Below are 12,673 nucleotides of genomic sequence, written 5' to 3' on the forward strand. Positions count from 1 at the left end.
CTCCCGTGCTGCGGTGCTTCTGAAGCAATTTTCATTAAAATGGGCGGGGACGTTTTGATAGCGCTGTATAAAATGCTCCCAAACCAGCCCAAAAATGCTGCTTGCAGGACATTTTCTAATGTCCCGCAAGGGCACAGCCCGGATGTGAAAGCACCCACTGCAATGAATGGGAGGCAGTTTTCAGGTGCGTTAAAACACCTGAAAACTACCTCAGTGTAAAAAGGGGGTCTAACTGTCACGCACTTCTCCAGTGAACCCCACTGAATGCTGCATACTTCTCTTGAGCACCATTGCACCTTGCTCTTTCAGAGAGCACACCCAAACACTACTTCATTCACTGTCTCTGTACTGTTGGGCACTTCTTTACCAACCACCAATGAACTGCCACATACTTCCTTCCTTGATCATTACTGTACTACCTCACAGTTCCTATCTGACCACCACACACTTAAATAACCAACACTGCAATGACACTTTTCCCACTGCACACCATGCACTTTTCTAATGACAGTCACTACACACTGACCTACAATACTCTGATGCCTGGCAATGCATCCAAGAGAACTTCTACAGGGAAAACCACCTGCTAAACCCTGATAAAGGAGGGGTGTTGTTGCGTCCAAAACAAATTGGCTGTTTTTTTAATTTTGACTTTTTTGTTTCCAAAAATGTACATTATCGTGGACTCTTTGCTCCAGTTTTGTTCTAGCATTCTTTTCTGTATTTCTATGGTCAAAACTAAAAAAAAAATATTTTGGCTGGATATATGCTTGAAGCATTACTTTTGGTGTATATTTTAATTATATGACAACCTTGTTTGCCTAATGAAGGATTTAAAAGCAGTGCAGAGTACACTCACATGGGATGTTGTATTCTGCAGCCCCTAGATCATCCACAGGTAGCCTTCCCTATGTCCATAGCAGCTCCAGCTGTGGCCAGCAGTAGAAGCAGGGCTGTAAACAGTTCAGAAATGCAGGGATTGGAACTTGATCTGCAGAGTGCCCCTGATAGTGTTCCAAGGAACGAAGAGTGTCCCTCTATGATGACATCATAGATTGGAGTGTGCTGAGGGGAGGAACATGTTACACAGGTTGGTGGGTCCCTCACAGAGAGTGGACCTATCAAGTCCACTGCAGTTGGATGACCAAAGGGGGGAGCTCTGGAGACATGAGAAAAAGAACACAAAGAGATGCAATGCAAAGACTCATAGTGTAGTGATTAAAAACAAATTCATTTATTGTAAAAAATTATCAAAATGCACTCAGAGAACATGCATAAGGAGGAGGGCATGTAATCCTCTCACAGAAAGGTCACTGAACTACTCAGTCTGCATGTGTGTCCAGTTGATCCCAAGGGTGCCTAGCCAGGCTGCGGGGGAAGACCGCGCTACTATAACTGGAGATGTTGAATTATGCAGAGGAGGATTCTGGCAGCTGTTGGTGAGGGACCCACCCACCTGGATGATGTAATTTTTCTCCGCTCAGCACACGCCGTTCTACGACATCATCCTGGTGGGTGAGTCCCTCCCTGACAGTGGGCAGAATCCATCTCTGCATGGTTCAGTGCCTCAGCCATAGCTGTGCGGTCTTCCGACTGGAGACACATGCGGACTGAGTTCAGTGACCTTTCTGTGAGAGGATTACATGCCCTCTTTCTTATATATCCTCTCAGAGTGCTTCGTAATTATCTTTTACAACGAACGTGTTTTTATTTACTACACTATAAGGCCGCGTACACACGGGCGGACTGTCTGGCCAACTAAGTCCGTCAGACAATCCGACAGACAGTCCGTCCTACTTTTGAATGAACGGACTTGACCACACACGATGAACAGACAGTCTGCTGAAAGCTTGCGCGATGACGTGTACAGCACGTACGACGGGACTAGAAATACGACGTCCAATACACTGCAATGCAACCTTCGGCCGTGTAAATCCTTTCTGAGCATGCGCCATACTTAGTCCGTCCAACTTGTCTACACACGAGCGGACTGTCCGCTGAAACCAAAGTTGGACGGACAATATTACGGAAATTCCGAAAGACTTAGTCCGCCAGACTGTCCGCTGAAAAAGTCAGCTGAAGCCCACACACGAGCGGGACTGTCCGCTGAAACACGTTTCAGCGGACCAAGTCCATCAGACAGTCCGCCCGTGTGTACGCGGCCTAAGTCTTTGCGCTGGATCTCTTTATTATATTTCACATTTCTCTGGGTCATCCAGCAGCAGTGGACTTGATAGATCTTTAGTCGCTGCCGCTGTCATGGTATACCCGTGTCCAATCCAAGACCATTTACACCTGACATTGCCTTATTATCATGCACATCTGGTGATTCATTAGTATCAGGATCATTGAAAATAATTTTTGATACACCTCTGGCACACAACAGGAATTGAGTTTAGCCTAGTTCTATCCCTCCATTTATGCACCCAATCCCTGGGTGTCAGGGTAAAACACTCTGTAGTGTTTTGTAGTGCACTCTGTAGTGTACCTGCACAGCTTTTTAATCCTTCCATTTGGCCAACTATGTTGACATTTGTGCTCAATACATTTTTCTTGTTCATAAGATTTGGATGATTCTCCCAAAACAATATTTGACAGCAACATGAAAATGGCTATTCATATTGCTCAGTGACTGGTTGACCATAGATTCTGCCTTGAACATATATTTTAATTTCCATATGGCTTGTGTTCCAGGACTTATTTAAAAAATGGTTTGGCCTGTCGGAAGCCTTCTAGCACATGATCTCATAAGTGTACATGATTAAAGCTGTAGTAAGCCGCTGCAGAAAAAAAATCCACCTGTAAGACAATGGCATAATGTGCTAGTATGCATTGTATACTAGCACATTATGAAATACTTACCTTAAAACAGGGGTGTCAAACTGATAAAGCTACCATATGTAAATATTTAACACCGCCTCTCAGGACAGCTGCTAGCACTGATCCTATACGACCGTGCAAAAGCAATACTTATAAAGGAAATGTTGCGCTATCTGGATGTTAGCATGAGTGCCTTGTTGCAATGACAAAAAATAAATAAAATGTTTGAGTGCAAAAGAATATTTTTTTTACCATAAAGCGTGTAATCCAAACATCATAAACCTTATAATACAAATATATACTAGAATAAAGTTCCTTAAGCCCCATACACACTATCAGATTTTCTGCTGATTTTTGTCTTCAGATTTACCAAAACCATGTAGTAGTAAGGCCTGCCTGATTGCATACACATTGAAACTCCTAAGGTTTGACCTCATATTATATGGTTTTGGTAAATCTGAAGGACAAAATCAGCAGAAAATCTGATAGTGTGTATGGGGCTTTAGTGTTAATAAATGAACAAATAAAGTGTTATCGTGCAAACTCCAAACATTTCATACAATATAGGATCAAAAACTTCATATATCAAATATAGTGATCCAAATACATGCGAAAATAATTAAAGTGATCGGTGACAAAAAGTGCTACGTACAAACAGATATCAAAATTTCATATGAATAAAAACATCATTAGATAATAAAGTCCATTCCAAAATTATTCACAGCTTGTGCTGGTGATACAACTCACGTTCTCGTGTTCACTCAGGTGCTCCACCTTATGTGTGTACGCTCACCTTAGAGCATGTGACCTCACAATTAAGTTTAGTCAGAACAAACTTTTGAACCACCCCTGGGTTCAGTGTCAGCGATGGAGTCCTGGGCTGCTCAGTATTGCTGCTTCCACGCTCGCATAAAACAAAAAAAAGTGCAATACCGTTTTTTCTTTTTTAAATATACTTTCATGAATAAACCATAACCCCACTATCAGGGTACTCACATTTGGTGGGTGCTTCAGTACACTGCTCTATAGAAAGAAAGAAAAAATGCTAAAAACTGAAAAATAGTGTGTCTCTGCATTCTGAGATAGATCAGCTGTCTCCTGCATCGTCCTGCCCCCTCCCCAACATGTGTCGATACAGGAATAAATCGTATCTTCCTCAGGGGCATTGTGATTGGACTGTATGCCTGTCAGTTAATAAACAAATGAACGGCGGCCATTTCCTTGTAGACCATGAACACTCCATCATCAATAGACTCTATGAAACACATTGAAGACAATGATCAAGAGAGTAAACACCCTTAATCACCCATTATACATTACAGACTCCTAATAGCTACCCCATCTTGCTGTGGCTCCACAGAGTGCAACTGCACATAACTTGCAGAAGACAACGCAGTTGATTGGACCATAATAATCAAATTAATCTCAGAACGATGCATAGAAGCAGACACACTATTTCTAACAGAGTACATTTCATATACCGTATTTATCAGGGTATAACACGCACCGGCGTATAACACGCACCCCAAGTTTAGGAGGGCATTTTAAGAAAAAAAGTTTTAGGAGGGAAGTTTAAGGGAAAAAAAACTTACATTTAAATGCCCGTCAATGCAGCCTTATCAGTGTGCATCTGCAGCCTTGTCCACCATTGCAGAATGATCAGTGTCATTTGCAGCTTGGCCAGTGCCGTTTGCAGCCTTGCCCATGTTTAAATTTCCCGCCGCCAAGACAGACTGAGCGCCGCCGAAAAAGACCGAGCCGACTTGCTCGGCTCCACTCGTAGTCCCGCCTCCCTGCTGTTTCTCTACCGAGCGCTGCCGAAAAAGACCGAGCCGTCTGTACTGTGTATTCGGCTGGGCTCCGCTCGCAGTCCCGCCCAGTATGGGCAGGACTGCAAGCCGAGCACACAGTACAGTGGGCTCGGTCTTTTTCGACAGCGCTTGCTCCAGAAACAGCAGGGAGGCGGGACTACGAGCTGAGCCGAGCAATCGGCTCTGTCTTTTTCGGCTGCGCTCTGTCTTTTTCGGCGGCGCTTGGTATAGACTCGCAGACAGTGGGGATCGGTGTATAACACGCACCTACGACTTTCTCACGATTTTAAGGGGGGAAAAGTGCGCGTTATACGCCGAAAAATACGGTACATAAACAAATTTTACTGCTGCACAAACGAAAATTGACATAACTGCCAATGTATATGATATAATGGCTGCAATCAGTGAGCTCACCACAATATGCATGATGTACGACTGTGATCAGTGACTAAAAAATTATATACAGTATCTCACAAAAATGAGTACACCCCTGAAATTTTTGTAAATATTTTATTATATCTTTTCATGTGACAACCCTGAAGAAATTACACTTTGCTACAATGTAAAGTAGTGAGCCATTAATGTCTAAACTGCTGGCAACAAAAGTGAGTACACCCCTAAGTAAAAATGTCCAAATTGGGCCCAATTAGCCATGTGAATGGGGAGCAGGCATGTTAAATTTGGTGTTATCGCTCTCACTCTCTCATACTGGTTACTGGAAGTTACTGGAAGTTCAACATGGCACTTCATGGCAAAGAACTCTCAGAGGATCTGAAAAAAAAAAGAATTGTTGCTCTACATAAAGATGGCCTAGGCTATAAGATTGGCAAGCCCTGAAACTGAGCTGTAGCATGGTACCCAAAGCCATACAGCGTTTTTAAAAGGAAAGGTTCCAGAAAAGAAAAGGCTTTGCCATGGTCAACCAAAGAAGTTAAGTGCATGTTCTCAGCGTCATATCCAGAGGTTGTCTTTGGGAAATAGAGGTGAGTGCTGCCAGCATTGCTGCAGAGGTTGAAGGGGTGGGGGGTCAGCCTGTCAGTGCAAAGACCATACACCGCACACTGCATCAAATTGGTCTGCATGGCTGTTGTCCCAGAAGGAAGCACCTTCTAAAGATGATGCACAAGAAAGCCTGCAAACAGTTCGCTGAAGACAAGCAGACCAAGGACATAGATTACTGGAACATGTCCTGTAGTCTGATAAGACCAAGATAAACATATTTGGGTCAGATGGTGTCAAGCGTGTGTGGCAGCAACCAGGGGAGGAGTACAAAGACAAGTGTGTCTTGCCTACAGTCAAGTATGGTGGTGGGAGTGTCATGGTCTGGGGCTGCATGAGTGCTCCCCGACTAGGGAGCTACAGTTCATTGAGGTAACCATGAATGCCAACATGTATTGTGACATACTGAAGCAGAGCATGAGCCCCTCCCTTCGGAGACTGGGCCGCAGGGGAGTATTCCTACATGATAACAACCCCAAACACTTCCAAGAGGACCACTGCCTTGCTAAAGAAGCTGAGGGTAAAGGTGATGGACTGGCCAGGCATGTCTATAGACCTAAACACTATTGAGCATCTGTGAGGCATCCTCAAATGGAAGGTGGAGGAGCGCAAGGTCTCTAACATCCACCAGCTCCATGATGTCATCATGGAGAAGTGGAATAGGTCTCCAGTAGAAACTTGTGAAACTCTGGTGAACTCCATGCCCAAGAGGGTTAAGGCAGTGCTGGAAAATAATGGAGGTCACACAAAATATTGACACTTTGGGCCCAATTTGGACATTTTCACTTAGCGGTGTACTCACTTTTGTTGCCAGTGGTTTAGACATTAAAGGTTGTGTGTCGAGTTATTTTGAGGGGGCAGCAAATTTACACTGTTATACAAGCTGCACACTGACTACTTTACATTGTGGCGAAGGCCCCTTTCACACATGCGGATGGTATGTCCGTATTTCATCCATCCGTTTGCGGATGAAATACGGGCCATACATTCATCCCTATGGGATAGCGGGTGTCTGCGGATGAGCATCCGCAGATACCCGCTATTGTCCGCCTCCGCAAATGTCCGATTCTGCAGACGGAGGAAAATCCTATTTTTCTATCCGTCTGCAGAGCGGAACGGATGAACACGGACACACGGAGAGCGGAGAGCTGACAGGGCGGTCCCCGCACAGTGTGCGGAGACCGCCCTGTCCGCAGCCGGCTCAGCGGGGACAACGGAGCGATCCCCGCTGAGCGAGCGGATCATCACGGGGTGGATCTTTACTGATCCGCCCCGTGTGAAAGAGGCCAAAGTGTCATTTCTTCAGTGTTGTCACATGAAAAGATATAAAATATTTACAAAAATGTCAGGGGTTTATTCACTTTTGTGAGATACTGTATAAGTTTATATTTAAATACAAAAAATATATAATTAAAATTATTTAATAAAAGAACTAATAATTTTGGAATGGACCTTATTATCTCATGATGTTATTATTCATATGAAATTTTGATATCCGTTTACACGTAGCAATTTTTGTCACCGGATCAATGTAATTATTTTCGCATGTATTTGGATCACTATATTTGAAATATGAAGTTTTTGATCCTACAATGTATGCAATTTTTGAAGTTTGCATGATAACACTTTATTTGTTCATTTATTAACACAAATGCATTTTATATATTCTAATATATATTTGGATTCTAAGGTTTATGATATTTTGATTACACGCTTTATGGTAAAAATATTCTTTTGCACCCAAACATTTTATTTTGTGCCATTGCAACAAGGCACTCATGCTAACATCCAGATTTCACAGCATTTCCTTTACTAGTATCAATTTCATTGATGCAGCATCTGCATTCTGGTTGCCCTCAAAGGGCCGGTTGCATCTGTAAAACTAGATGTCCAGAGCAACCCACTCCCCTCTTACATCAGATTTCAAGAGTCCTCCACACCATTTCTTACATTACAGTGCATCCCCCTTGCCTTGTGCGGCTGCCAGTAAGAAAATAGGAGGAGAGCTGGGAAGCAAAAAGTGTAGGGTCTGAATGAGGACCAGAGGAGGGCTGGAGTAAGTTGACTGAGGCTGGTGAATGCTGAGAACAGGGGAAGCAGAGACAAGACAGCTGCACAGAGGTGCAGGATGTGTAGGAGGAGTTATGTCCTCCTCTCTGCTGCCAACTGCTCAGAAAATGTGGGGACAGACACAAGGGAGTTGCCACAGCTGCAGGAGAGATGCAATGGCCACATGAAATGGTCTGGTAGGCTATATTTGGCCCGCAGGCCTTGTGTTTGACACATGTGCCTTAGAACTAAACTTTTCCAGCGGCGCCCAGTCACATCTTCTCCCACTCTTTCTTCTGGATTTGTGGGCTCCGGCACTGTGAGTGGCCGGAGCTGCGATACATGCGGGAGCCTTTAGTTCCGGCAAAAAGCTCTGAACCTTCAGTGACGTCAGTGGCTGCATGTAGGGTGAATATCTCCTAAACGGTGCAGGTTTAGGAGATATTCATTTTAGGTATAGGGAAGTCATATTATAGGCTTACCTGTAGGCAAAAATAACAAAGCGGGCCTTACTACTGCTTTAAGAAGTGCAGTGAAAACCCGTTATGTAGAAAATCTAATCACATATCAGCAACAAAGGGATGATGAAGATCAGAGCGCAGTAATATCAAACATAGATGCAGACTAATATTTTGCAGAGTGAGAAAATCTAGATGTACATATCTTACAGTTTACCTAATAACTGCCTACTCTCTGCTCATTTCCTATATGATGTTTGCTTACATGTTGGATCAGCGTCTCTACGATCTTATATCGATCTGGCATGTGTGTTACCATGTCTGTCATGTTATCTTCAGATGTCCGGACCAGCGTAGGGCCAAAGACCAAAGCCAGATTTCGAGGCTCCATCTAAATTAAAGTAAGCAAAGATTCAGTGAAGGTGAAAATTTAATCATGACAGTTTCTTGCTGCAATAAAGAGATGCTGACTAAATGCTGGTGTATAGAATGGTATGTGCCACTGTTGTGCATCATAATAAGTAATTTTGCGCTTAGTGTGTCAGAAAAATCTCCCACCTTGTTTTTTTCTGCATGGTCAGCTACTGTTTTTAGATGTCGGACTAGGAATCGCAGCGTCTCATAATAGTAAACTGGGAGCTCCTGAATCTGAGAACAAAAGAGCAGAAATCAGAATTCCTAGTGCAAGAAAGAAATTCGAACAATAGAGGACACAAGAAATGAAAGCAAAAGTAATATCAGCTCAAATCACTCTATGCTCAGTATTCTGTTTTCCTCCGCAACACTAATGGACAGCAGAAAGCTTTCACCAATGGGCAGGCACTGCACAGTATGGTCTTTTCCAGAAGTGCTGGAGGTACAGATGTTTATCTGCAGACACACACCAACATTGTGACCCTCAGGACTGCCTATGGCTGCCTAAGCCAACAGTTCAGATAGGATCAGGTCTAGGAGCAGATATGCATGACTCAAGAAACAAGTCTGTGTTCAGGGCAGGCAGAAAGCATAACAAAATCGGTCCAAGTCATAACAAGAAAAAAGTGTTTTTTCAGGAGTGAGCCAAATGACAAGATGCCTAGATCAAGTTTTAACAGGTTGTTAGATTTAAGTACACAACAGCAGCCTGATCAGGACTTTTGATCAGGTGCATGTTGAGTACTTGGATCTTAATGTAAAGATAACAAAATATAATAGAATATATAATACATATAAAAAATAAGAACATAAAAACATACAATATAGTGCAGTTCTGTATTTATTAATACTAATATTACTAAAACTAATGTCAAACACATTTTTGCTTAATGGAGGCAGTGTAAGCACTTTAATATGATCTGGTATCAGCGTTCTGCAGTGCCTATACAGCAGAGTTTAGAAAGGGGGAGGAAGAAGCAGCACAAGGAATCAAGTGCTGTACTGCAAGGAGAATGTAAATAGGTTAGAGAAGAGTGACAAAGAAATTATCTCAGCCAGCTAAAGAGTGTAAATATTGGAAATATTGAACTAAAACAAAGAAAATCAGATAGTTGCCCCTGCTAGATAGGGCTTTGCGTGGCAGAACACTGTAAATCTCAGGACTAGATGGACAGAAAGACACATATGTCCAGTAAAACAGCTCCTTCGTATGCATTTTATCTTTGTTTTTAGATGTTCACCTAGAGTTCAGTTTTCACATCACTCCACATGCGGTAAAGCATAGTATATGTGCTGAGGTGCCATTTATTGTGAATGGCACCGCCAACAAAACTTCAAAATTCACACATACTGCAATGAACTGCATCACATGTGCCATGTGTTTTGTGCTATAAAAGAAAGCCACCTTCCCCAGATTGTCATGCGTTAAGGTGCCTTTCAGCCTATTCTTTTTAAATGGGCTGTTTAATTCAGTGTGGCACAACTAACATCAACATTGAAGTGCACTCTACTTGATTATACTGATTGAGGTAAAGTGTGGCCATGCTATAATGTTAAAAATTGTCCAGCAGATGCTGAGGACAAATGTCCAGTATCTGGACTTTAAGCCTCAGCCCCAGTCTGCCTTTATAAGAGGGGAGACGGTTTCCTTCTGCTTAGACAGATTAGCAAGCAATTGATTACTACTCCAAGATTCCTCATTACTAAGAATGGAGGGCCATGTCTGACCTAAAGTGGTTGTAAACCGCAGACATGAAATATGAACAAAACCCATCCCTCTAGTGTGTACTTGTCTAAATTAGGAGCACTAAGTGTCATTTCTGTCTACTGCTTTGTTCGTCTGCTATCAGCACAAGTCACTTCTGACAAGTTTTCCTAACAACAAGAGAAAATAGTGACAGGGGAGGGACCTCCAGGAGTTTAACAGCCTCATCTCTGTTCCTGCAAGCTGTGTGAAGGGGTGTGTCTCTTCCCTCCAATCAGCTTAGAGAAGGGATGGCTGCAGATAAACAGGTACAACTTATGTAGAAGGATAGGTTTCATCTATCACTTTACTGGTTATCTGTAAGGGTTTACAACCACTTTAACCTATTAAACAGAAGGGCACTTGAAGCCCCTGCAATCAGACTATGACACAGGTTATGAAAGTCACAACGGTTCTGGATCTGAAGCAATATATCCTCAAACTAAGCAAACACGAAACATGAAGCAGAGCCCCATGCTGGTAATAATGTGTATCCAGGTATGCCACATCTGGGACATAGTTACTGCAGGGCAGTTGCAGTGAGGTAACCAATTTAAATTAACTGAGAATACTTGCACTGGTTGACGGACTAGAGAGACTTCCAGGACTTACAATCTGGCCAAATTTCAATGGCCGGTCTTCAGTTTTTGTGGCCTGTTTTTACATCCTCCTTTAGTCGGCAGTATAATTCACAGTTTAACCAATATGAATTGTTGTGTCCCTCAAAGGATGTTAATAAGAAAAATATTTTATTTTGGAGTCCACACAACAAAAATGTGGATTGTATTAACTTCAAGGCAAAAAGCTGCAGATTTCTGCAGGGTGCTTTGTGGTCACAGAGGATTACCAAACACTAGACATTTCAATCATGAAAGAATTCCTATTTATGGTCTACATAAAACAAAAATGTGAACAGCAATAACAGAAGAATCATTTCCTTCTTTTTACCAGTTTGCGAAGCCTTTTCATCCTCTCACTGGAATTCTCCAGGCGATTAGCTTCTATAAATTCATTATATTTGTCTATAAAAATAACAACAGAATATCAATGCACATTCACCGAGCCAAAATATCATCCAGGCAATATGAATGCAATATGATTTGTATTTGAAATAGCCTAACTAACTCTTACTACTTAAAGTGACCATGTAAGGGGATCTTCTAAAATTACAAAAGCACTACCCTAAAAAAGAAATAAACCTTTATACTTACTTGTCCATCAGTCTGTTTACCAAAAGGTCAGTCTGTAGCACAGCTCCTGGCACCAAATCTATTCCACACTTCCAGGGGTGTGAAAGATTGTGTCCCCACTTGCTGCTGGTTTCTCCAAACAATCCCTACAGTATTCTGTCCTGCAGCAACCAAGGATCAGTAGGAGGAACCACAGCAGACAGTGGGGGGTGCATTGTGCTACCAGCCTGAGGAGTCAAATAAGATTGTAAGCAGGAGCTCAGTTACAAAGTTACGTTTTAGCAAGCGAGCCAATGCAGCGTAGTTCAATTTTTCTCTTGCTAACCCCCGGACAGGGTTACTTTACTATCTATCCTCGGTGGCTGATATGTTATCCGAGTTGCATGGTATACAATGAGATGGCTGATAGACTTTCATTGTGAAAAAGTGCAAATCAATCTTACAATCATTAAAATAATAAATAATATCACGCATACAGTCATCTCCAGATCGCATAGATAAAATGTATCCTACATAACACTTCAGAAAAAAGTGCAGCAGAACTAATATCTTACATTATAGCTCAAATACACTGTAAAACAGATCTAGTATCCACCACACTTGTGTTACCACCACCTGTGTTACTCCTCTGTAAACACACAATAGAAAATGCACTCTATCAAAAATCTTCCCCATGTTCCTGACAAAGTCCTGACAGTGATGAACGTGTTGGACAGAGACTATAATGTTATCAAGCTTGCTATGTGCATCTCAGAGTTTTTAGGATAACACTAAGGCTCGGTTCACACTACCGCGACACGACTTGCGCGCGACTTATCGACGCGACTTCGACGCGACTTCGACGCGACTTTCGACGCGACTTAGCGCGACTTCGACGCGACTTAGCGCGATTTACAAGTCGCCTCAAGCACAGGCGACTTTGCCTATGGCCAATCAGCGCTACTCAGCTCTTGTGACATCATTGTTGTTTCCTGTCGCTTCTTCCTGCTTCCTGTCGTGTGTCTTGTCCTGTCACCACAATGTTGTCATTGCCTTATTTGATGAGAGCTGTAGTAACTGCTGGTGTGGCAGTGTTAATGGAAGAGGAGGAAGAGAGGAAGCGAAGGATGAGGATGAGAAGACGACGCCGCTACTGGATCCATCCAATTATTGCAAGTAGAGACAGTAGAGGCCAATTTTGGGCCATCT

General features: G+C 42.7%; 1 protein-coding gene across 3 annotated transcripts in view; it reads right to left on the reverse strand.

Annotated features, from left to right (window-relative positions):
- Positions 1–12,673, reverse strand: part of ARHGAP23 (Rho GTPase activating protein 23) — a 343,140-nt gene that overhangs the window by 39,002 nt on the left and 291,465 nt on the right. For all 3 annotated transcript variants that reach the window (XM_077459396.1, XM_077459395.1, XM_077459394.1), the window contains exons 18-20: positions 11,244–11,317; positions 8,696–8,785; positions 8,403–8,528 (exon numbers count right to left, since the gene is read on the reverse strand). In XM_077459396.1, the coding sequence (XP_077315522.1) occupies positions 8,403–8,528; positions 8,696–8,785; positions 11,244–11,317 (290 nt within the window). The remainder of the gene's footprint in view (positions 1–8,402; positions 8,529–8,695; positions 8,786–11,243; positions 11,318–12,673) is intronic.

The sequence above is a fragment of the Lithobates pipiens genome, unplaced genomic scaffold, assembly GCF_037356315.1.
Source record: "Lithobates pipiens isolate NorthernLeopardFrog02 unplaced genomic scaffold, aLitPip1_a1.2 Scaffold_28, whole genome shotgun sequence".
Classification (NCBI taxonomy): domain Eukaryota; kingdom Metazoa; phylum Chordata; class Amphibia; order Anura; family Ranidae; genus Lithobates; species Lithobates pipiens.